Source organism: Nannobrachium achirus, assembly GCF_963921795.1.
Source record: "Nannobrachium achirus genome assembly, chromosome: 10".
NCBI lineage: Eukaryota > Metazoa > Chordata > Actinopteri > Myctophiformes > Myctophidae > Nannobrachium > Nannobrachium achirus.
Window position 1 is genome coordinate 20,178,083 of NC_137819.1, and position 27,201 is coordinate 20,205,283.

General features: G+C 42.3%; 2 protein-coding genes across 2 annotated transcripts in view; both read left to right on the forward strand.

The window, feature by feature from the left end:
* The window catches only part of LOC308293343 (receptor-type tyrosine-protein phosphatase U-like), a gene marked incomplete at its 3' end in the record, with an annotated part of 95,561 nt that extends 91,675 nt beyond the window's left edge, over positions 1-3,886 (forward strand). The window contains exons 28-29 of the mRNA XM_080735811.1: positions 2,109-2,244; positions 3,824-3,886. Coding sequence (XP_080591937.1) covers positions 2,109-2,244; positions 3,824-3,886 — 199 coding nt within the window. The remainder of the gene's footprint in view (positions 1-2,108; positions 2,245-3,823) is intronic.
* A 19,558-nt stretch (positions 3,887-23,444) lies between these two features.
* The window catches only part of LOC308293341 (receptor-type tyrosine-protein phosphatase U-like), a gene marked incomplete at its 5' end in the record, with an annotated part of 208,359 nt that continues 204,602 nt past the window's right edge, over positions 23,445-27,201 (forward strand). Inside the window, one exon of the mRNA XM_080735808.1 lies at positions 23,445-23,517. Coding sequence (XP_080591934.1) covers positions 23,445-23,517 — 73 coding nt within the window. The remainder of the gene's footprint in view (positions 23,518-27,201) is intronic.

Genomic DNA, 27,201 nt, shown 5'->3' on the forward strand with positions numbered 1-27,201 from the left:
AATAACACATAGAGATACCAATAACACACAGAGATACCAATAACACACAGAGATACCAATAACACAACACATAGAGATACCAATAACACAACACATAGAGATACCAATAACACATAGAGATACCAATAACACATAGAGATACCAATAACACTTAGAGATACCAATAACACATAGAGATACCAATAACACTTAGAGATACCAATAACACATAGAGATACCAATAACACTTAGAGATACCAATAACACATAGAGATACCAATAACACATAGAGATACCAATAACACTTAGAGATACCAATAACACATAGATATACCAATAACACTTAGAGATACCAATAACACATAGAGATACCAATAACACTTAGAGATACCAATAACACACAGTGATACCAATAACACATAGAGTATAACACATAGAGATACCAATAACACATAGAGATACCAATAACACTTAGAGATACCAATAACACACAGTGATACCAATAACACATAGAGTATAACACATAGAGATACCAATAACACACAGTGATACCAATAACACATAGTTACCAATAACACACAGTGATACCAATAACACACAGTGATACCAATAACACACAGTGATACCAATAACACATAGAGTTACCAATAAGATACCAATAACACATAGAGATACCAATAACACATAGAGATACCAATAACACACAGTGATACCAATAACACACAGTGATACCAATTTCACACAGTGATACCAATAACACATAGAGTTACCAATAAGATACCAATAACACATAGAGATACCAATAACACATAGAGATACCAATAACACATAGAGATATCAATAACACATAGAGATACCAATAACACACAGTGATACCAATAACACATAGAGATACCAATAACACACTGTGATACCAGAACCATCCACACAGTTATACCAGAACCACAAACACGGTGATATAAGCACCAACCGTAACCAATGGCTTTAACGCCTGAATGATCTGCTGACATGATCTGACAAGGTGTCAGAATCTGTAGCACTTTTTGTAGCACACCTACCTTACCAAGTGTTATTTTTAACCTGCCATAATAACCTGTACAGTTGCAATAAATCTACGATAGAGATCCACCCCCAAAATCAGCTAAAAAGGGTTTGAGTGTAATATATACATCTTGTAACGGTTTGGGGCCGAATACAAAATGGTCCGGGTGCCAGCCAGGAGTTTCACCTGACAGCTAGTCCAAACCTTACATTATGTTGTGTCTTCTCTACACACCCTATGGATTCACAGTAACACACACCAAATAACTTACAAAGAAGACACAATAACTTATCCTTTTCAAAAAGGAATATATTGAAAGTTCAGTTCAGCAGAGTATATTCACAGTTCACAGTTCAACGAGCGCATTCATATTTCACATCGCAGTTCCCCCACATAACCCGACAGTTCCTGTAAGCCTGCACGGTATGCAAGTTGTATAAACAAAGCCCTCTCCTTGTTTTGTGTCTTTTTTCGGACCTGTACTCACGGCCAGAAGGTTTGTTGGTTAGAATAGATCCACGCTCTGCCAAGGGTTTACTATGATTCAGCAAAAGCGCCCCCGCAGCACGATCCTCCAACGAACCTCCTTCCTCCGATAAGAACGAGCCGCCCGGCGAAATGCGATAAAGTGTTAAACTTTGAGAAGCTACAAAAACATATTGGCCTTTTTCTGACAGCAGATTCTCTACTAATCGCCACATTTTTACACTTTCAGAGTTAAATGAACTCTCACATGTAAGTAAGTGCATTTTATTTACAAAGTGCTTTACAGTGTACATGTCTTGCTGTGTAGGGTCTGTTAGTGTAAGCTGTGGTTGTAATTGTTACACAAGAATCTTCCAGTGGACTTCAGGTCCACATCTGGACGTGGAGAACTATTGATGTCCAGGGGTCAAGCTGCCAATACAGGATCACCCCTGTACTGTTGGACATTACTCACATTGGCCTTTTTCTGACCGCAGGTTTGATCTGAGCTCAGTCACTCTTTGACATTTCACGCTGTAGCTGAAAAAGCTGTGTGACTCATGGATGGACTGTGTATCATGTCAGTCAGACATTTCTGTGTGTGTGTGTTTGTTATGAACAGGAACGGAGGTGGTAGAAGCGGTACTTTCTGTGCCTGCACCATGATCCTGGAAATGATTCGCCATCACAGAGTGGTCGACGCGTTCTTCGCTGCCAAAACGCTGCGCAACTCAAAGCCAAACATGGTGGAGACCATGGTGAGTAAAAGAATTCTGTTCTGAAACGATTCCAGCTGAAAAATATTATAATCTTCTGGCTGCCTTTTTCTGGCCGGCTGTCGACCCTCAGCTCAGCCAATTACCACGGTTTCCTGGGAAACTATGTGTACTTTCTGTAGGAGAGTGGGCTGACCCTCGTTAGCACTTCGTAGGCTGAGTAATTGTTGTATAATGTTTATTCATAAGGCTCTACTGGAACAGGCCATCGTATTTATTCAGATGTCTTGTCCAGCAAACAAATTAATATTAATGTCCGGCTTCGCACAAAGAACACAGTTCTATCATTTGTGCCAAGACTAAAGGAATATCTTCTCTCAGCTTCATCAACATGGAATTATCTTATTTTTTATTTTTTTACCAGATGTAAAACTACTGTAGGAACACTGTTGCTGGTTTATTTATGTTTATTCGTTTTATTTATTTATTCATATTTTTCTTAATTTATGGAGTCTGAAGAGATGGGTCTTCAGTCAAGATGCCGGCGCCGGCTAATGGGCACAGCTGTGCTACCTCTCATGCCTGCTGAAGTATTTTTTATCCTTCGATCATTTTTATTCTACCTTCTTTTACCTCTAACGCCCCGTTCAGACATAAAGAGCTCCGGCCGTGGTGGTCTGAGCTGCAAAGGCGCCTCCTCTGTGGTCTGACAACAGTAGATAGATAGATAGATAGATAGTTACCTACTCCTCCCGCAGGGGAAATTCGGGTATCGCAGCTGCCTTTTTTTCAGCTTAACCCAGCTGAACCCTTATGAGGCAGCCCTCAAGGAGCGCAAGGGGGGGAGCAGTGATAGCTGGAGCGGGGGATCGTACCTGCGACCTCTGGGGTCTCCGGAGTCCTAGGTATGGACACTAACCACTCAGCCATCACTGCTCTAAACAGTGCAGTTTGGACAGAGGAGAAGTAAAGACTTCATGTCATTTGGCAGATTACTTATAAACAATATTTTTTTAGCGAATAAATAGGTCATGTAGTGTAGTCAACCAATACTGATTCCTTTTTTTTTATTTCAAAACATGCTCTTGTCCATAGAGTCCATTTGTTCGCCAGACCAAGCAGGCACACATGCTGATACATGAGTGACAGCTGTCACTCACAACCTCAGACGCGCCCAATTATTGCTTTTGGCATCATACTTTTTTTTAATGTTCTTTTAAAATGCAAACCTGAAATACTGTAAAAATAAGAAATTCACCTCACTTTTACCTGTTAATGTGTTGTGACATTAAAGTTGATTGATTGATTGATTGTACGTATGTACGTACGTACGTACGTACATACGCTGTAATTTATACTGCTCTACTTTCTTTAAAAAACAGGTTCCTAATGTATATGTGATAACCTGGTTATATTGAGGTTACATACAAAATAAAGTAATAAAATATGATTATAGCATTTGTACTTTAAGTGACTATTTCTAGAAAGTCTTAACATATGTATTGTTTGTTTGTGTGTGTGTGTGTGTGTGTGTGTGTGTGTGTGTGTGTGTGTGTGTGTGTGCGTGTGCGTGTGCGCATGTGCGCATGTGCGCGTGCGTGTGTGTGTGTGTGTGTTTCAGGAGCAGTATCGGTTCTGTTATGAACTGGCCCAGGAGTACCTGGACTGCCTGGAGGTCAGATAGCATTGATCCACACCACTAGACTCAGGGTGCTACAGCGTCTAACACACAGTCTGGCCCCTTGGTCTGGCGTCCCTGGGTCAGTGGGACTTGAACCTTGACCCTTGGCTCCTGAGTCCTTGTACACAGCTCTGGATGTCGTCTTTTCAATGCCCGGATCAAACATGACCTCTACATTAATGACACTGAGAAAAAAGATCACTGGACATCCTTGTAAAAAGCTGCACTGATGACACCCTTCTTTTTCTCTGCAACCGGTACACTTTGGTGCCGCTTAAACGCCCGCCAAAGCAGAGGAACACTTACTGTGGAAATGGGATGACCATTTCCTTAACCGTATTACACACATTCAGTGTTGTGTGTTGTGTGTTGCTGTTGTCGAGGACACAACGAAACACCGCTGACGTGGGTTTAATGGGTGAAGTAGTGACCAACATCATTGCTGAGCTGCTGCAGCTGCTGAGCAGAGTGCAGCTTCGCACGGGACAGTCTGCCGTTTAAGACACTGGTACGTTGTCACGTTACCATGAAGGGACAGTCCCCATTGACGTGGGGACATTCAGCACACCTCATTGCGGACTGTGGAAGATGGGTCGTTGTCATGTGATGTCTCTGTGTCCCAGTCCAGATCTGGAGGTAGCCGAACAGAAGTGGCAGCAGCAGGTGCGAGGGCTGCTCTCCGGCCCGTTAAAAACAAACCTCTAACCAAGCGGCTGCACTCCTCGGTCCTCACCCCCTCCTCCTCCACCGTCAGCCAGCAGGAGGCACGAGGAGGCGCAGACAGGGGGGGTTCAGTGAACGAGGAGGCGCAGACTGAGGGGGGTTCAGTGAACGAGGAGGCGCAGACTGAGGGGGGTTCAGGTGAATGAGGAGGCGCAGACTGAGGGGGGTTCAGTGAACGAGGAGGCGCAGACTGAGGGGGTTCAGGTGAATGATGAGGCGCAGACTGAGGGGGGTTCAGGTGAATGAGGAGGCGCAGACTGAGGGGGTTCAGGTGAATGAGGAGGCGCAGACTGAGGGGGGTTCAGGTGAATGAGGAGGCGCAGACTGACCGAGGGGGTTCAGGGACCGCAGTTGGAAGCTGTCAGGCGTGCAGATCACTGTGATCAAGGAAAGTACTCAGGGAAAGGACAGAGTTCCAATGAGAGAGATTGTGAGAGCAGCGATGGACTCACTCGTGTTGTGTTGGACAGGGCTTAAGGCACCGCAAAACCATAAATACACAATCCTCAACGGTCTGCCTTACTTTCTTTTGCAGGGTTGTCTTTTTCATTCCCCTTTAGTTGCTGTTTTTATTATAACACAGAGGCACCACAGCCTTGCATACCGTAAATGTTTATTAGGGAGATAAGCACTGCGGGTGTTTAGACAAGCATTTGTTGCAGTTTTTCCATAATCACCCAGGTTCAAAAGTGTCATGCCAAACCAAACGGTAAAGAAACAAATCTTGCTCCAATGGCCAATGTTTGCTATAGAAAATTGGCCCCCGGTATCGCTGCTTGCAACTATCTTGTTTGTTTTGTATGTGAAAATAAAACTCCTGCAGACCATTTCAGAAGTTACTGATTAAACTAAAGTCTCACTGGCGCAGGGCTTTGCTGGTGCCACAGACCACAGACCAGTTCACATCAGTTTACTGTCCCAGTCAGAGCAGTGCCAGCTGACCTGTCGACATGACCTTCGTCTGGAAGTACATTTCGTCTGGAAGTACATTTACTCAAGTACTGTACTTAACTACAATTTTGGGGTATTTGTACTTTACTTGAGTATTTCCAAATTCCAATACTTTTACTTCTACTCCACTACATCTCGGATCCAAATATTGTACTTTTACTCCACTACATTTATTTGAAAACTTTAGTTACTAGATACTTTGCAGATATAAATTATAATATTATAAAACACACATAAACCACTTAAGTCCTATTTTATACCTTGGCTATTTGAAAACAGCCGATAATCTGCTATTTTCAATTTTTCAATTTTCAGTACATTGAACAATGTCATACTTTTACTCAAGAACATTTTGAATTCCAGACTTTTACTTGTATTTCTATATTGCAGTATTGATACTGTTACTTATGTAAAATATGTGAGTACTTTTTCCACCACTGCTCACTGCGCTGCACTCATTCGAGGTTAAGAGGATTAATTGCGCTGTATATTGCCTGGTAGCGTTGCACCCCACATAACAAAAATGTTTTTTACACTCTGTGGTGTCCTTAAGGGGTCGTAGGTACTCACAGCTAATGTTGAAGGCGTAGACAATTGTCTGCGCCTGCAGCTGGTGAATGAGCCAGCCGTTCTATACCGGCTGCCTTCACTCTGTTCAAGTGGAAAGAAGTCTGAGTCTCTTCAAGACCAAAAGACAAAGTGATTGATTGAATCGGTGCTCGCTAATTGTCCTTGCTTGTACTTTTTTGGTTTTCAGAGTTGCTCATTTCATGGTCTCTGGCCTCATTTTTTGCAAACTGTTGTCAAGGGAATGCTTTCCCTTTCAAATGTCTTTATTTATTGTGGGGAAGAGAACCCTTAGATGTAAAACAATATCTAAGGTTGTTGTTGTTGCATCCAAGCATCACAGGGTAGTTCAGTCTGCTGCTGGACGATGTGTTCAAATCAAAAGAGATATATTGTTCTTTTTTTGCCATCACACAAGCACACTTTTGTTTTGCATTTGCAAGTTGAATGTATATTTATTTCTCCCTAGCCATAAAAAAAACAAGCTCTATTGTAACAGGTGCATAGTACTAAAAAGTTAAACATCCATTGATGTAAGGTTTGGATTATGACTTAACATAAAAAAAAGAAGAATTAATCAGATATGGGTGTTTCCACAAAGACTTTGTAAAGTGTTTGATCGTCATCTTAAATTAAAAATAATAATAATTCATTTGGTATGTGTTCATGTTTGTATTTCAAAGCCAGAATGCACTGGAAACTCATCTTGCGACTGGCTGGAATGGGAGATAAGGGCTGCAGCATGCAAGGAGAGGAACAACTTATCTCCACTGTCTTAATCTGCATCCGTAAACTGTGCTGCTTCATGTGGTGTAATCTCCTCTGTCACGTTTGTGCGTGCGTGTGCTCGCACACGTGCTTGCGTGTGTGCGTTTGCGTTTGCATGTGGAGTGATGGGAAGATACAGTAGATATAGACCTTCATTGATCCAGCAGGGAAATTCAGTTGCCAAAGGCAGTACAGAAGTTAGAAACACAGGGCAGATACAAAAGGAGGATACAGTCTAGTAACAAGATGTTGATGGTAATGATTACAAATTATGCTATACGGTATCCACAATATAAGTTTACAAAATACAGTAGAGTATATTGTTGTTGTCGGGTGGGAACCTTGTATATCCAAAACCCTCTGTTTTGTATTTATCATTTAAAAAAAGATTTTAAATAGTGAGAATAGAGGTGTTTGTGCTTGTAGATCTGCCATTTTCACTAGTCTTAATTGCACGACAGTCTTGTATGATGAAGCAGGGCTAAGGAGGGCTTTACTTTATGAAAAAAACCTACACATAGTGACGATATCATAGTAACGGACGGACAGCAATGAATGCAGATAACCTCCAGCTAGACTAAGAGGGGGAAACAAACACCAGAGTAGTCTGTGGACCAAGCGGAGCGACCTGCAGCATTGTATAACCTTAGAACAAGAGGATTTGTGATATGCAAGCAGAACGTAAATTGGTGGGAGAATTGCGGTGATGTTCTATAGGCGTAATTGGGTTTCCTCACATGGTGTGTGCTAAACATAGAAATAAACTAGAACAGTGGCTGTGGACAGGGTCAGGGGGCATCGAAAACCTTCCCCAGAGATTGAAAAGCTGTTGACAGAGTTGGTGACAGGGTTTTGTCACTCTGTCAAATATCACTCAGGCTGTGCTGGATACTGTAAATCCAGAATAGATGCATACGTGTGCTTGATTGTTTGTTCTGTCTCACGTGCAGGAAGATTCATGAGATACTTAACAACACCAGTGTGAAACGCTGAACGTGCTGGACAAAAAAAAAGTGATTGATATAAATTCATGTCTCACCATTCAGATTAAAAAAATATAAATTGAGTCTGCACACTTTCAAGTAAAATTGTTCCCAATCCAAAAGTTTGTCCTGCACCTGGACTTTTCTTTCGCCATTCAGATTTCCATGGACAAATTATGTTCTTATTTACTTTTGTTCAACGAGGTTGACAACGAAATGAACGGGCCACTCTCATCTCCTTCAAAGTGAGTTTCTATAAACATCACCTTTCACATCATGCAAGGCTGAGAGTGCCATTATCATTTATGATCACACAGTCCGTGTTCATTGCCAAGTGCTAAGAGCTCCAGAGGAAATAAGCAGCGATGGTACACTAATGTAGGCTTTCATACTAAATTATGAATGCCATTCAGACTTGCCTGAAAGCGACTCTTCACACAGGCAATAAGTGCACTAAGCAAAGTGTGAGGTTTGAATATTTGTACATCCGGCTTGTCTGGTAACTTTTTTTTTTCTTTTCTTTTTTTTAACATTATGTTTATTGATTTTACATTTGGCAAAAATATTCATACAAATCGCCAGGCGGTCCTCCCCGAGCATTTCTGAAATCAAATCATTGCAGAAAATGGGGAATAATCACATTCCTACTGTGCAAGTAAACGCAGTCGCAATGATGAGGGGTGTGGACGGCCTCTCGGCCAGAACTCTGGCTGGTTATGCCACAGCGTGCCACCTTTTGGTTCATCACCTTGTCTGTCAGTGAAACGTCCAGTGGTGGAACGTAACTAAGTACATTTACTTAAGTACTGTACTTAAGTACAATTTTGAGGTATTTGTATTTTCCTTGATTTCCAATACTCTACTCCACTACATCTCGGATAAAATATTGTATAGTTTTACTCCACTTAACTTTGGTTGTATTTAGATTGATATGTAGATTGATTATTATTACAAAACATACTGTACATTACCACTTCAGCCATTTAATACAGTATGGCCATTTGAAAATAGACGATCTACAAGCTCACAACATGGATTGTGAGCTTGTAGGTCTGCTATTTTCAAAAGATTTGTATACATTTGAAAACTTGAGTACTTTTACTTTTGGTACTTTAAGTACATTTTGATGCCAATACTTTTGTACTTTTACTCAAGTAAAGAATTCCAGACTGTTACTTATAACAGAATATTTCTATACTGCAGTATTGATACTCATATATACTTAAAGTGTTAGTTCACCTATTTTTGACATAAAGCTGTGTGAAATACTTGCCATTAAAATAGTGGTTACAAATGTATTAATTCATTACCAGAGTCCCGTGGTCAGAGTTCTGGTCAGTTTTAGATGAATATAAAGTAGTTCCGGTGATTTGGCTGGGGCTCGTGGTCCAATCATTAAAAATAGATGAATCCACAAAACTAGCGTAATTTGTATTGTTGACCTATTCCTACCAAATAGACCAACTTTCGTTCAACTTTGACCCCTCTGTCACATTTTTGTATCCAGTATCACTACGCCGCTGCAACGTATTTCCCCAAAACAAGGTGCTTTGCAGTCAGCTAATCAGAACGAAAGCTCGCTCTGGTAGAAATAGGCCAACAATACAAATGACGCTAGTTTTGTGGATTAATCTATTTTCAATGATTGGGCCACGCCAAATGGCCCCCACCCCATTTGGAACTACTTAATATTCATTAGAAACTGACCAGAACTCTGACCACGGGACTCTGGTAATGAATTAATACATTTTTAACCACTGTTTTAATGGCAAGTATTTCACACAGCTTTATGTCAAAAATAGGTGAACTAACACTTTAAGCAAAACATTTTAGTACTTTTTCCAACACTGGAAACGTCCTGTCCTGTCAAGGGGCTGCAGGAGGAACCTTCTGGCGACACCTCAGCTCCACATCATGATCTCCTGTGACTTGATAAAAAGAACTTCTGGGGACTCAGATTAGTGACTTGGTGACACCGTCTTGGTGTCCTCTCTTCCACCATCATATTCCTTTAGTGTTTCCTAAGTAGATGTCATTTATGATGTTTCCCACTGCAATGGGCCAACTCGACTTGACTTGACTACTACTCACCTTTATTTGGTTTACCATTATGCAAAAGTACCTGGCACTTGGCAGCACCTCCATCGAGGTTCCAAGTGAGCTGAGATGATACCAGAAGGTGATGTGAAAACACTGCATTTGAGAAAAGAATGCTGTTACAGTTATGACAGTCTCCTCCCCCATAGTGCATTTTGCATTGGGTTTTAGGCTTCACACTTCACTTTTTCTAATTTTTTTGACAGTTGCTGAAATTAACAAATCTAATTACCACAATGTGTTAACTCTTTCTCAGCCTGAACGCACTATTACGCAATTTTGCGCAAGAGCCTCCCAGCCGACACGCACTTTTACGCACTTTTTTTTTTTTTTTTTTTTTGAAACTTCAAAGCCTTCCCCAACTTCTGACATTGTTTGGAGTGAACCACATCAAAGGAAAGCCTCAAATCACCAGCCCAAACACAAACCAGCTGTCTCAGATCAGAGAAAATCACATCACATTACCACAACAATCACCAGACACAAGAGCTGTGGGAACCGTCTTGGCATTCTAGCCGAGTGAGAGCAATTGAGATGGCTGATTGATAAAAAGAGAGAGAGAGAGAGAGAGAGAGAGAGACACTGAGAGACACTGTGTGTGTGTGTGTGTGTGTGTGTGTGTGTGTGTGTGTGTGTGTGTGTGTGTGTGTGTGTGTGTGTTTGAGGAGAGGAAAAAAGAGAAAGAGCTAGTATTTTTTTTTTTCTCAAATCACCAGCCCAAACACAACAAACTGTCTCAGATCACAGAAAAACACATCATAATTATATTTACCTTTTGTATAGTCCATCCATAGTTTGTAGTAGTAACAGACAGTAGTAAAAGTAAGAACCATGACGATCCAGTAAAACTTTTTGTAACGGCTGTAGAAGTATAGTCCTCAGTAGTATACTAAAGCACTAAACTAAACCCCCCCCCCCCAAACACATGGCTGATCCTTGCCGTGAATGCCGTACATCCAGCAATCCCAGGCCTGGGGAGGACGGTCATGTACCAAATCACCATGGTAACACAAGGTAACACAAGCTGATTGGCCACACAATGGTAACCATGGTGATTTTAGTCATTCCAGGGCCCAGGACGAGAGAGAGAGTGTAGCAGACTCTCTATGTCTCTCGACCACTCGCTCTGCCACACCTCTCTCTCTCTCTTGCTCTAATTTCCCTCTCTCTCTTTCTTAGTAAGCGGTCTTTCACTCCCCGTGTCTCTATGTCTCTCGACCACTTGCTCTGCTACACCTCTCTCTCTCTCTTGCTCTAATTTCCCTCTCTCTCTCTCAGTAAGCAATCTTTCACTCCCCGTGTCTCTATGTCTCTCGACCACTCTCTCTCTCTCTCTCTCTCTCTTTTTTTCCCCAACAGCTGACATTGTTTGAGGTGATCATCACAGTAAAGTCTCAAATCACCAGCCCAAACACAACAAACTGTCTCAGATCACAGAAAAACACATCATAATTATATTTACCTTTTGTATAGTCCATCCATAGTTTGTAGTAGTAACAGACAGTAGTAAAAGTAAGATCCAGTGTTGTTGTTGGTAGTGTGAGCCAGGTCTCACAAGCCAAGCTAAAAGAGAGGCGTCAATTGGGTATGGCAAGCTATGGCAGCTCACATACCTTGGCTACAGGGGGAATATAATAAAATGTACTGTAATCGTGCCTGTTGGAAAGGTATGGCAACATGACTGGTGTCTTGCACGCCGGGCCTCGCGCGCGTGAAAGACAGCTTTTTTTTTTTTTTTTTTTGCCATACCTTTTTTTTGCCATACCTTTTTTTTTCGCTGAGCTAAACGCCCTGCTCGATCGGCCGTGGTCCGCGGACCACCGCCGATCGAGCAGGGCGTTTAGCTCAGCGGCGTCAGTTCAGAAAAAGCTAAGGTTGACGCTGGAATGTCTTTACAAGATTAGGAGCATATGTATCACTGACGCTTGGATTCAGCCGTCCTGGGCCCTGGAATGACTAAAATCACCATGGTTACCATTGTGTGGCCAATCAGCTTGTGTTACCTTGTGTTACCATGGTGATTTGGTACATGACCGTCCTCCCCAGGCCTGGGATTGCTGGATGGACGGCATTCACGTAGCAGCAGCCATGTGTATGGTGGGGGGGGTTTAGTTTAGTGCTTTACTATACTACTGAGGACTTGCTGGATGGACGGCAATCTCTCACCGTGTCTATATGTCTCTCTACCTCTCGCGGAAAAAAAAGGGAGAGAGAGTGTGTAGCAGACTCTCTATGTCTCTCGACCCACTCGCTCTGTTACACTGCTCTCTCTCTCTTGCTCTAATTTCTCTCTCTCTCTCTCTCTGAGAAAGTTGGGGAGAGAGAGATTGATTGATTGATTGATTGATTGATTGATTGATTGATTGATTGATTGAAGACTTTATTAGAAGTTTGCATAGGAAAAGGTACAGTTTCATTCACTGGTACAAGGTCTACTAAAAGGAGATCCATGAAAATACTAGGCTTATTTCCATAGTAAACCATATATCTCATATAACATTGAATGACAGACAAATAGAACACAGTACTATGCAGTAGATATGTAAAGAAAAACAAAAAAGAAAACAGTAAGAGTGCACGTGTGCGTGCGCATGCCCATGTTCGCGTGCACATGCATGTTGCACGTTGCAGAGGGGGGGGGGGGGGGAGAGAGAGAGAGAGAGAGAGAGAGAGAGAGAGAGAGAGAGAGACAGTGACACAACGTAAACACATGCACGTTGCGTGCTCGTGTGTTTATTGATGTAAGAGACATGCATCAGACTGCATTCTGAGATAGACAGCGCCGCCGTGTGGATGACAGGCGTGCCTGCATCCACTGCTATCAGTATGGACCAGAGCCCTTATAGGTCTATTGTCCACATAACTTGAGGGATTGAGCTGAAATGTGCCTTTATACTTGAAAAGTCTGTAAAACACGTATTTGTTTACCCATTTGTTTGAAAACATACTGCCTGATGCATCATTGAAGCCAAAAATAGAAGGCTGAAAAGAGTTATGTTTGATAGCATCCTTTCGAAAACATGTATTCAGAAAGCTGTTTTGGTGATTACATCGCCTACAAACAGCCCTATTTCTAAACAATAGAAAATGATAGCAACTTACTACTTGGCGGATTTGTAAAGAGGGCGAATTGATCTTTCCATACGTATATGGAAGTTGGTATATTCACAGTAGAATGAATAGATATTCTATTTATTATACTAAAAAGTCGTTTATCTCAAAATGTCTATGCAAAAAGGCTGTTTTGATAGCAAAACAATCTTTATAAAGTTGCCATTTACTAGACTATAGAACAAGATACAGATTTTCTAGTTTGATGTATCGGAAAGAGCGCGAGCAGGCCTTTCCAGTCATATGGGTGTGGTGTGCAATACACTCTACAGACGATGCGTAATCGTCCCCCAAAATGAGTGAAAAATCCGGCAGTAGAGACTTAGAGCCAGATTTAAGGGGGCTGAGAAAGAGTTAATAGGCAATTACCGGTAAGAAAATGTTTTAATCTCAGGTTTTGTTTTAACTTATCTCTTTACTGTGAATCTTTTTCTCATTATTTTATAATGAGTTGACTGACAATGTGTAATTATTAATTAATTGGACTGTGTGGGAATGCAAAGAACAAAGAACTACTAACAGGCTAGGAAATAAAACCTGGAGAGGCACTGATACAAATTAAAAAACTATAATAATGACATTAAAACTCAGTCACAGATGGACATTTAGAGAGAAGCAGAGAAAACATTCACATGGCCACATAGTCTATGAACAGTTTAAAGACCCTAAATGTGTGATGAGGCAGTGAATGTGCCATTATGGGTGATGAGAGAGAGAGAGAGAGAGAGAGAGAGAGAGAGAGAGAGAGATGAGGTGAAAAGTTAAGGCCCGGAGGCTGAAAAATATTCATAAATTGATGACTGCTATTGTGCCATGCATTAGTGGAGAAACTAATTGACGAGTGGGCGAGATGATGATTTCGAAAAGACCCCTGCTTCCCTCGTTCCCACTCATTAAAATAAAACTAAGATAGTGCATTATCTTTAATTGGTGTGCGCCTTCCCATTTTTATTAAATAGATAACTGAAATGTGTGTGCATGTCGCCACAGAGGTTGGAAAGATAAGACGATCACTAAAGATAGAGAGTAGAGAAGAGGAGAAGAAAAGAGTGGTTAGAACTGAATTCTATTCATACAAATTGATATTATTGCTGGTCAGATATGCTGAGATTTTGAGGTAAGAATATATGTATTCTTGCTTCCGTGTTTGTTACTTTGCATTAACTACCAGTGATGAGACAGGTGGGAATTTTCACATAGTGTACATGTACTATATAGTCCATGGGCCATACGAGATGTCGCTATAGGAAAGGTGGCAGAGGTTACTTAGCATTTTTGAGAAGCTCTATATCTGTAGATAATATTTTGGTATGATAACTCTTCCTGAGTTACAGCTAAATTGATGTTATCAGCTGATGTTATCAAGTTGGTGTCCCATTAACTTTACTATACAGGAAACAAAATGCAAAAAAATGAATCTGCTTTAAGCTCAGTGAACTTTCTACATTAAAAGGAGTAGTTCACCCCCAACATGACCTGCTTTCTATCAATTACACACCCCATGAAGCCTTGAATTCATGTATATTTTCTATTTTTTTAATTTATTCCTAAGACAATAATTTGATGACCGGAGATTCAAAGAGACTCCTACTGAGTCTCCTATTGCCAAATCCGATGACCCGGACATCACATTTGAGCCATATACTGTACAGTATATCTATTTCTGTGTTTTTTAGCATTGGGGCCAGCTGCTGGTACTGTAGGCTACAGTTGCTCTCAAAGAGGAAGTGTCACATGAATGTGTTGTGTTTATGCTAGATGTTCATATTGTTTATTTCAAAATAGTAAAAAAAAGGCAAAGAAGTGTGTGTGTGTGTGTGTGTGTGTGTGTGTGTGTGTGTGTGTGTGTGTGTGTGTGTGTGTGTGTGTGTGTGTGTGCGCGTGCGTGCGTGCGTGCGTGCATGTGTGTTTTTCCCAGGACCCCCGGCCATGGGCATTGTGTAATTGGTGCTGATGTGCCCAGACATGCAGTCACACTTCAAGTGCGACTCCACAGCACTATTACGCCCATGGAAGTACCACCACCCCACAGCACTATTACGCCCATGGAAGTACCACCACCCCACAGCACTATTACGCCCATGGAAGTACCACCACCCCACAGCACTATTACGCCCATGGAAGTACCACCACCCCACAGCACTATTACGCCCATGGAAGTACCACCACCCCACAGCACTATTACGCCCATGGAAGTGCAGGAGGAAAATAGCTAAATAATGGTAATAGCCAGGATGGAGTGGCGGGTGAAACACATTCCTTTTTTTAGCCTATCCAGCTAAGCTCGGCTGCCTAAAAGCCTAAAAGTAAGCCATCTCTCTGGGGATCGAGAGTTTTCCCAGCTCCCTGAAGATGATTTTAGATCAGTGGTTTTCAACCCTTTTCACATCGAGATGCATTATCCATTCGGTATTTGAGCCACGGACCACCATTTGATGAGATTTAGCCTCGCTGACCTAAAACTGATGATATCTTCGCTATCGTTGTATAAGATTTTGTCCATAATTCCATGCTGTATTGATGTGTCCGTCTGTCTGCTTGCTGACATCACTGATACTACCCAGCGTCGCCATGGTAACAGCTGCATGCTGAAACAATGCCCAAATTTGGAGATGAAGCATGCTGACATCACTGATACTCAGTGTCGCCACCATGGTAACAGCCGCATGCTGAAACAATGCCTACATCACAGAGGTATTGCACAACTGGACATCAGTGGTGACTGTTCTGCCCAACGGGCACCGGTCTGGGTTCTCCAACATTACATCTGAGACTCCTACATTCAATACCTCATATAATGTGCACACTCCCTGGGCACAGGAGGACTAGTTAATCCAATCTCTAATTGTGTAATGCAGATGTTTAATAATAACTTAACCAAATGGGCCCATTTACACTCTCAAGAGTTAAAGATCTATAAGGGTCCATTTGGTTACCAACTCTCCGTCATTTATCTGGGGACTAGCCTGGGATCGCTTCCCATTTCTGGCTTTTGATCCGGTCGGGAGCGGATGACGTCCCACGTCATTTTGTATTCAAAACGGACTACACTTTGGCCGGAACTACCGACCGGAATCAGTTTTAACCTGGTTTTGCGCATGCGCTGACTGGGATAAAACTGATTCCGGTCGGTAGTTCCGGCCAAAGTGTAGTCCGTTTTGAATACAAAATGACGTAAGATATCATCCGGTCTAGACCGGATCAACCAACCTGTTTAGTAAACGAATACCAGGCTTTCTCTCAGGAAAGCCTGGTGAGGCGAGGTTATCTGGGGACCACCTGGAATCCCTTCAAGGACCACTGGTTGAAAACACTGTGTTAGATGAATGACTGGGGGCGTGTTCTCTCCTCCGCGTCATCAGTGCCCATACCCTACCTAGGTGGGGTTGGCAAAAGGGCCTTTCTGTGTGGAGTTTGCATGTTCTCCCTGTGTCTCCTAGGGTAAGTACCCTCACAAAAAACATGCAGTAATCCTGGTCTCTATACTGCCTTCCTTTGGCCGGATGGAGGGGAAAGGATCTGGTTGGAATAACGTGTTCCTTCCATGTGCTGCATCCAACCGGGGAAACTCCCCCTGTCAGGTGAAAAGAAGCAACTTGGACTCCTCAAGCATAGCAGGAAGCATGAGGTCAGTCCGTTGCTCTCCCCAGGTTGGCAGAGAGAGTGTAGCGTCCCGGATTACATTCGATAATTGACACCGGGCGAAAAATGGGTTACAAAATCGTGGGATAAAGAATTAAAAGTAAATATATGCTGTTAGCTTTAATTGTGTACAGTATGTGCACTGCTGTCTCAGTAGAACAGCAGGGAGACCATCTCTTACACTGCAGATGTGCTAGTTAAAGTAGGCTTTACGGAGACACCGCAAATGCATGCAGCATGAATTAATTTGCTCCATCGCCCCGTGAGACACTGGTGTTTTATGGACTGTCTGTATATTCCATATAGTTAGTGTGAGATAGGCTGCTACTCCTGTATGTGATTTTGCATGTAAAATTCATGTGAGTGCAAGTGTATAATGTGTGTGCCTATACTGTATGTGTAGCAGCGAGGGCAAGGAGCCACTGTACATGTGTTGTAGCCTGCCTTGGAGAGGGGAAACGGAGGTGGCTCGATCTGGATCTCATGCCCCAGACTGTGACAGCCCGCTGTCTTATGAAAAATAAAATGCTGACGAGTGTGGAAGCGTCTGGGGTTGCACGGGTGTCAGCAGGAAGAGAGATGGGATTTTGGGGGGCTGACAGGCCGATGTGCCTGGTTTGCATTGAGATGCATGACACAGCCCTTTGCTTTCTCCAAGCCCCCCGACCTGTCTCCATGCAGCCTTGCTGCCCACTCTCAAATGCTGACAGGGGAGGGGGTATGGCCTGGGAAGCAGTGCTTCACAGCTGTGGTATCTGTATGCTGGTGTTGAGCTTTGCTGCTCTGTCTGTCTGTCCCCATCGTCCCGTCCCCCCCCCCGCCCCGCCCCCCCCCCCCCCCCCCCCCCCCCCCCGCCTCGGAGAACTTGCATGCTAGAGGAAACTTGCATGGTTTCTACCCTTCACTGTCACTGTAGAGACTTTCTTTTGGCTTTCTTCTTTCGGCCGGTGTGGGCGTCACATCAAATTCTGGGCCCTGGGTACAAGGATTCACTGCGAGCCCCCCATGAATGTTAACTATTGAAAAATAGCAGATATACAAGCTCACAGCGCGGCACCGAGTGCCACGCTGCGAGCTTGTAGATCTGCTATTTTTGAAAAAATGTGAAAATGTGTGCAAGAAACCTATGTTTCCATGTCAGTGGTGCTCAAACCTTTTCATGTCAAGGACCCCCAAGATGATGGCCACGGACCCCCATCTAAAAATATTTAGTTCCAGGGACCCCCCCCCCAGAAGCAAAATTTGAGTTACAAATGTTCGCTTAAAAAATACATATATTCAAAGATTTGCACACATTTTCACGACTTTTCAAAAATATGGCCCCTCCACCTTGGGCCCTAGTAACTCAGTCCCACTTTCCCCACCCCCTTGTGACGCCCCTGGGTGTTCTCTCACGCCCTCTCACAGGACGGCCCGGTTGAAACCTTTACAGTCTTGCAACACATGCTGATGACATGTTGACCTTTACAGTCAGCAGCACGAGGCTGGCGATCGCTTATTGTCTTTGCCAGGCACAGCAGGCCAGACTAATGTTTTCACCTCTGTCCGTGCGTGTCTGTGTGCCTGTCTGTCAATCTCAGACACTCCAGGAACGCTTGGTGTCAAACTGTGCGTGCACACTCCCAGTAGGACAAGGATGCACAACCTCCACCTGAAATGTTTCAAATCAGCCTCACGTGACGTTATGGGCTGTTGTTTTTTCTTTTTTTTTTGTCTATAACTATTGAACTGTACAATAATTTTTTTGCCCCTGGATTCCTTGTATCACGGCGCAACTTCAAGTTTAGGCCACACCAATTTCAGCCTATAACGTATTTTCTGCCATTTAGCATTTTCCTCTAATCATGCTTTGCAACAAATTCTACCGATTTTGTCCAAAACTCACTCACGGGACACATTATCTCTGGAGTCACGTGATAAACATGCCGGCTAAATGAATTCCATTCATTTCCCCCGAACTTTTACATTTGATTTTCTTACCTTAATAAACATTGTCAATGTGTGCTCCACAGCCACACGCTTTCTCTTGAAGAGACAGGCTGTAGGATATTGTTTCTTTTTGACACTAACTAAATTCTCCATCTCAGGTTTATTGGGAAATTGATGTGTGTTAAATAAAACAACATTGCCGAAACGATCTGTAAAAACACTGTTGGTTCAATAAAAATAAATATAAAAACAGCTGGACTGTTTCCAAAGCTAACTCAACAATTACATAATGCATTTTAAGCTTTTGTCTGGCATATGGTTTTCATTCATTCATTTCATTTTCCCCATTGCTACTAAACCTCTGGATTGTAACTCTGTATTGTGACTTGTGAAAACTAATAACATGATCTCTATCACTAAAAAGAAAACACTTGATAGTGAAAGTGGTGAATCCCACTCCTCTCTTGGCTGACACAATTCAATTCAATTCAATTCAAATGAGCTTTATTGGCATGAGAAAACATACGTTTATATTGCCAAAGCAAGTGTCACAAAAAAAGAAATATAAACTGGGCGTCACTGCTGGTTCGCCCAGGGTGCCATATAGCCTGGGACCGCCACTGATGTCAATCCAGGGTTTGTAGTCCTTAGGGTGGTTTCTATAGCCTTCTTTTGTCGCAACAGTTCACAAATCTTGCTGCTGTGTTCGCACATTGTTGTATTTATCCCAGTAGGTATGGGAGTTTTTCATCATTGGTCACACAGTGGTATTTTACTTATACCCTATTAAAAAATAAATAATAATAATTAGTTATTTTATAGGCTATGCCCAAAATAGGGACGTTATGGTTCATGTGGTTCATTAATCCCTGTGCCTCTATTATTTATGGTTTGAGAGCTGGTCCATAACAAACGGAGCATACTTAAAGGAGTAGTTCATACCCAAAATGACTTTTTTTCTATTGATTACTCATGCCATGGAGAGTAGAGTTCAAAAATATTTTTTGGTTTTTGTCACATTCCTAAGACAAAAATTTGATTCGAGTAAATTTACCCCCATTGATTCCGGATGGGGACCCGTTTCGAAACGGGACCCCATCCGGAACGAATGGGGGTAAATGTATTGTTATCACATTTTTGTCTTAGGAATGCGACAAAAAACTAAAAATATTATTGAACTCTAGTCTCCATGGCATGAGTAATCAATAGAAAAAAAGTCATTTTGGAGGTGAACTACTCCTTTAAAGGCTTGAACCCTGCAAACAGACAGACCTTGGTGACCACAGTTAACTCTACAAGGCGTACACTGTACTTCCCTACATTTCAACCAGCCTGTAGGCATTTTGGATCACTTCAGCCCTCCTACACAACAGGCACAGAGCTGAATTCTCTATGCTTGCATAATTGAGGCTATCATTTCCAACTGTGCTATAACCTGCACGGAGGGAAAGATATTCCCTGTCCCTCCATTGTGCAACTGAACACAGTCACCAGAAAAATATCAATGCTCTCACTTGATAATAATATTCTTTCTTCCTTGTGTGAAATCTAGGACAGCATCCACGTCTCACGTTTTATACTAGATAAAGAGACATCCCACCATGTCAGTAATTAAAGGAAACTGGAAACAGAAAAATATATATATATACACATATTATGTATATAATAGGAGACATTATTATATGCAGCAATATTGTGATAAATGCAGCATGCTGTATTATTAAACAGAAGGAACAGCGCGGTTCACAGCTCCTCTACTCTAATGAACTCCAATTAACTGCATGGGGCCCTAATGGATACCGTATACGACTGTGTCAGCTGCCAACAGACAATCAGGTATTTTCATCCAGCGTTATACGAGCTCCTGTCACAATAAGGTTTAAAAGTGTGCCTGTGTCTCGTATCCATGCAGAGAGCATTATGCAGATTAGATAAGAGTTCCTATACAGGCTGTAGCTTTGTGCAGAGTGCCACTGCTGCTACACTATTACAAGAATATATTGTGCGCCTTCCTTCAATACTGAGCCTTCTGTTCATATTACATACTCTTTACAAAAGTAGCCTAATGTAGCAATGGACTTACTTCAGGTAAAAGGCTCACCAACTCCATAAACTTCATCCAAATCACTAGCATACGATTTGTAGTAGGCTACACACCTGTAAATGTTATACATTACTGTTATCCAAAACGCCCCTAGGCAAGAGAATAGTCTTTAATACTCTCCAAAAAAACTGGGGGAATGTCTTTAGTGAATGTGACATGGCTGTTTATTTCTCAACACCTGTGCTCTGCCAGTTTAAAATGTCCACGTGCACATATGCAAGAACGAGTTAGCACTACTAAATTATACATGCATTAGTTGAATACACACAGTAAACCACTCATTTGTTGTATTAGTTTCACTGTTTGTTCTGTTCTCTTATCTACAACGGGGACTGATTATCAGACTCAAGGAGATCCTTGGGCCAGTTATCTTTTAGGGCCCCCACCACCCAGACCCCACACTATCCAGAACGGGCAGTCAGGTGGGCACGCAAACACCAACACATTCTCACTCAACTCAAGTCACTCGAGTTGAGTGAGACTGTGTTGCAAACACACTACTTCTCCAGTGGTAAGGGCTGAGAAAGCATGCCTGTAGACGTTTTCGTCATTCAGTTTTACAGTTTTTACAAAATATTATAATCTTGAAATCTCTTGTCAGACAAAGTACCTGTTATTGAAACATTAGTCCACATGTACGGTAGGCTGAGGGGCCCACATTGTTGAGGTTTAAACATAATGTGACTTTTTTATATGAATAAAACACAATTTTGTCTGATCTGTTTGATAGAGTATATTAATACAATATAACTTGATGGGTGATTTTGTCTCACTGCTCTTCTATTGAGACAAAGGTCATGTCTCACCCAGACACAGGATCTGACACGAATTGAGAGATTAAGAGATTAAGAGATAAAGATTCCATTTATCCCCTAAGCGAGCAGGTAGGCGCTATTAGCTCAATGGTAAAACCGGGTTTAAATCCAGGGTAGAAGAGGAAAGTTACCACTTATATATTGGCGTAGCGGCAGTGACGCAAAACTCGGCCAATCCATGAAGCCAACCCCCACGGACAGACATGCAGCTATATCCATGTTTTCTTGGGGGTTCTTGGAAATCATTGATCTGGTCGGTTTCCCACTGGCTCTGCACACCCCCATCATCTGGGACGCACCAAGTATGAAGTCAATAGGGCCTATAGAGGGTATGCGTGTGACATCATCATCATACCCGGAAGTTATGCGGGAATGCCTACTGAGTGGCAAAAAACTGTTTTCTGGCCTTGACAGCCCATACATCCAAACATAAAAGTTTAGATCTGATTGCAATAAACGACATTAAACAACGTTAAACTCATACCCGCAAAGCATACCCTCTATATAGGGTGCCCGGGCGCATATGTGATTTTGTAAATTTACAGATAGATGTAAATATGGCCCAAATTTCTCAGTGGGATTATGAGCTATCAAAAATAAAACACAAAATATAATCTTGATCTACAGTAGTGGTTCTCAAAGGATATATATTTGGAGATGAACAAGCTCGCAGCGTGGCTCGAAGTGATGTGCTGTGAGTAGCCTATACAGTATCTGCTATTTTTGAACAGGCAAATGTTGACCCCTGGGGGTCCCCGGACCCCACTTTGAGAACCACTGATCTACAGTGCAGTCATTCAGGTAAATCATCACTAAAGCTAGCTAGCAGCGTTGTGAGCTTGTAGATCATCTATTTTCACGACTTCTTAAACATTTGTTTTCTATATGGAATTTATTAGATTTGTCTTTGATTTCTTCATGAAATTAGGCCTCCTGAAATAATGTCGTTTTTAATTCATGATATATAATATATATATATATATATTTGAGCTTTTTTGGGTGATTTTTAAAAAAAATGTTAAATATTAGCAATTAAAACCAAAACGTAGGAAAACAAAAATTAAGGGACCCATAAAAACGTGTGTTCTGTGTGCGACCCACAAATGGATCCCGACCCAGTGTTTGGGAACCAGATCACTGGCTGTTCTGTAGGCTATGCTTTTATTTCAGTGGTTCTCAAAGTGGATTCCAGGGACTTGGTCCTTTATGGGGGTCTAAATTGACCCATACATGTCTGTAACTCTAATGCCTCATTCACACTACAGATATATAGTTGAACGTTTTGCTTGGTAATTCAATGTAATCTCAATGGAAACCAGTTTTAAAGGCTGGATTCCAAGGACAGCCGAGATGCCCAGCCTTTAAAGCTGGTTTCCATTGAGATTACATTGAATTACCAAGCAAAACGTTCAACTATATATCTGTAGTGTGAATGAGGCATAACAGTGTACAAATGGAACCACATGGACCACACTTTTATCTGGTCAATTTTCGTTCAGTGGCCACACGAGGGCGTTGTAGGCCCTCAACTGGAAACCTCACAGCTTGACGGTGTGTGCAAGTAGTGAGAGTAGTGGATCCTGTCTCTGTCGCAGGAGGAGGAGAAAAAAAAAACACTTTTTTGAATTCTTCGTCCTTACGGCCGTTACGGGGCAGTCAGACAAAACGTCCACCGTCTGTGTGAGTGTGTGGAGGGAGGAGGACCGAGCCGAACTGGACCGTGTAGGTCCGTAGCGGACCGCAGCGTGTGGAGGGATTTTAAACCGTGAATATGCGCTGAGTGAGTGCGGAACGGCAGAACTTGGATTTTTGGGTCCCCGTTTTGTTGAACGAGGAGGTGGACTTATTGAATGTTCCATAAACATCTCAACATGTATTCTTGCTGCTTCCTACTGATGGTGACCGCACTGAGGATCACTGCTGACAGTCTGGAGACACCAACAGGTACGGAAAAACTATCAACACTACACTCCCTGGTGGGCTGATAACGTGCCGCGGTGTCCCTCGCCGACAGTTTAACTAACAGCGTGTAAACTTCGGACACGGACATGTTTTCATTCGTTGTGCTTGTTGTTCAAGCTTGGAGCAGGTAAACTTTGTTTAGAGTCCAGACTGGACTGTTTGAGGTGAACTTAGCATTGAATTGCAACCGCCAGGTCGCAGCTACTATGAAAACCTCCACCGGCTGTCTCAGTCCCTCTGTCTGTCTGTCTGTCTGTCTGTCTGTCTGTCTGTCTGTCTGTCCGTCACGTCACACTCACAGTGTTTCTCACACTTGCACATTTCAAGGTCTCCCCTTAACTCTGACAGTGTACAAATGGAACCAAATGGACCCTAACAGGGTTTGCTGCAAACCCTGTTAGGGTCCATTTGGTTCAATTTGTATGCTGTTAGAGTTACAGACTTGTATGGGTCAATCCATTTGGTTCCATGTGTACGCTGTTACTTGTATAGGTCAATTTAGACCCCCATAGAGGACCTCACAAAGTCCCTGGAATCCACATTGAGAACCACTGACATATAGGACATAATTGTTAGTTATTACATGTAGTGTAGGGCAGGCTACTGTACCTGCGTGGTTGATGCTGGGTAATTAACTGGTAATTAATTACACCTGTCATTTCTGTGTGAGTCGTGACTCACACATATGTGCCCAACTTGAGGAAGTGGAGAGAATGTGGGGAAAATGGAAAAATGGAAATTGATTAAAACACATTTTCTGCATTTATTTTGTCACGCTAAAAACTGTCAACTTGGGTGTGAATGTGTAGCTACATACATTATATTATTACATTATACATTTATATGTATTACAACAACAGCCATAGAACCCGTGGGAGAGACTAGAGTGGCAGCAGCATTATAACTCACACAGTGCTGCTGTGTAGGCTATGTACCCAATAATTAATTGCTGCGGCTTTGGGGGTGTCAACTCTTGCCATAGTTTCACAAAGTTAAACAATGTTGTTGTCAGTTATTCCCTCCCCTGGCCCACAATAAAAACGTTCACACACTAGCTGGTTGTCTTTCCCCTGGGGACGGCAGTGCAGTGCAGAGCTGGTCATGACGCAGGTATAGAGGTAGATGCCAACTCATTCATTCTCCTCCTGTCCCTGACCTTTGATGATGGTGATTGAGAAAGCCAGCAGGACACAATCTTCTTTCTGCTGCTGTCCGGGTGTAAAGGTCTCTGGCTGGCAGCTCAGTCCTGGTGATGTGCTGTGCTGTTACAACCAACCATCCCCTGGTTTTCAACCCCTTTCATGTCAAGGTCCATTATTTATTGGGCGTTTGAGCCGCAGAACTCCATTTGATGAGATTTAGCCTCTCAGACCCAAAACTGAATGTTTTGTTGTCGTTGGATAAGATTTTGTCCACAATTCCATGCTGTATTGATGATGCGATCATAAGAGTGATAACGGGTCAATCAAAAATAACAATTCTTCTACATTCTCTAATTGTGTAGACTTAAAAGTAAAAGTAAGTAATGCAGATGTTTAGTTAACAATAATTTAACTCTTGAGAGTGTAAAATGAAACCAAATGGACCCATACGGTCAATTTCCACTGGTGGTCCCCGGACCACTGGTTGAGAACCACTGCTGTAGAGCCTTGTCTTGCGTTTGTGTCTGCAGCATCTTTCATACCAAGCAGTGAGCCAGCGTCTTGCATACCACATCATGTGCTATAGCGTCTTTTTTCCCCACAGTGGTTGATATTGTCAACCCATTGTTCCAGTATAGGAGGTTTGATATCATGCTTGCAGACAATATCATTTCCCAGACAGTTTTATTTTATGTCATGAGATTCAGTCACAATGAAGATTACACTTGTCATTGTCTAGGATTAAATTAAATGGGGCATTGGGTTTGGATAATTGATATGGCCGCCACAGTGCTTTTTGTTCTGATAATAAGTTGAGGGAATTAATTGCACAATAACATGCTCCTGTGCTGCCATAGCACAGTAGGAGACATTTGCTTAAATAATTAACATTGTTTTTTGGATGGTTAGTCTTCATCATGTACTCTGCTGGAATTTGCATTGATTGATTGATTGATTGAAGACTTTATTAGAGGTTTGCATAGGAAAACGTACAGTTTCACGACAGTACAGTTCACTGGTACAACTAAAAGGATACACCCAAGAAAGCCTATGGCTTGTTTCAATTGAGATCCTTAAAAAAAAAACTCATATAACATTGAATGCCAGACAGATAGAACACAGTACTATGCAGAAGATATCATCTGAAGAAAAAAAATAGATTAGATGGAGGCATAGATGGGAAAACATTTTGGTGAATGGAATGCCATTTCTCTCAGAGAACACATATACTGTTACAGCTCCTGGCTATTGCATTATACGGTAATCCCTGAAATTCATATACCCAACTTTAACAATAGTTTATATTCTCCTTTGCTTTGCCTGTGGCAAATAATGCAATCTAGAATATCGTTTTACTGAAACAGCTTTTGGGCCTGAAACTAGAAGCATTGTCTTTTGAGAAATGCACCAGTCCTCGCAGAGGAGCAAGTACTTTTGTGGAATTTGATTGGAAAACATTTCTTTTTGTGCCTCCGGTCGTCACACCCTGTCAAGTTGTCTTGAAGTGAAAAAAGACGGAGCACAGACACAGCTTTCGCTTATCTGAAGAATGTTTGGGGACTCCAGTGAATGTCGTAGCTATGATATAAATACTCTTCACGGGGTATCTATTACACTGCTGCCACCAACACCATTATTAGACCCAGAGCAGTTGTCAACAGACCACAGGACCACTCCCTGCTTTCTGAGATCAAGTTAGATGTTCGTGTTAATGCAGCTGATGAGGACAGCAGATGTGCCCCCCCTCGAATAGCTCATTTTATATTCATTACAACTATTTTAATCCATTCATGAGTCCTCCTGACTGAACTGGTTTAGGAGCTTTGTGTATTTGACTGAGTCGCACTCTTAATGTGGCATAGCTCATAGCAGGAGTCCTCAACAGGGGGTCCGGGACCCCTAGGGGGTCCTCAGAGTCACTACAGGGGGTCCTCCAAATCTCTGTGTGATAGAAGCTTTTTTTTCTCCTTTTTTTATATTAACCACTTGAACCCTAGCGTCCATATTCTGAGAACTTTAGCCAAAAATAGCTGCTCTACAAGCTCACAACGCCTCGCAAAAGAGGGGATAAAGAGCAGACCAAGTACATAGTGAAATGTCAAGTTTATTAAGTATTGACAGTTCAAGTGGTTAAATATCTGAAAACACAATTTGCTAAATACACTGATGATTGTGTTGACAAACAATGAAACTAATATGGAATCCATGAAAAGGTGGTCCCCGCTTCATCTCTCTCTCAACTAAGGGGTCCTTGGCCTGAAAACGTTGAAGACTCCATTTGTGAGTCTTCCATCCTGACTGAACTGTTTTTGGAGCGTTGTGTATTTTACTGAGTCACATCTCGTAATGTGGCATACTGTAGCTCAAGTCCATATGGTTTGACCTTCGTCGCAGTGATGGAGTTGCTTTGCTGTGTTGTTTGGAGTGCAGCATGCCTGTGAGGAGCTCTGGAGAGAGAGAGAGAAGGTAATTTAATCTAAGAATGAACTCACCGCGTCTCCCACTCTGAACTGCACTTGCATGC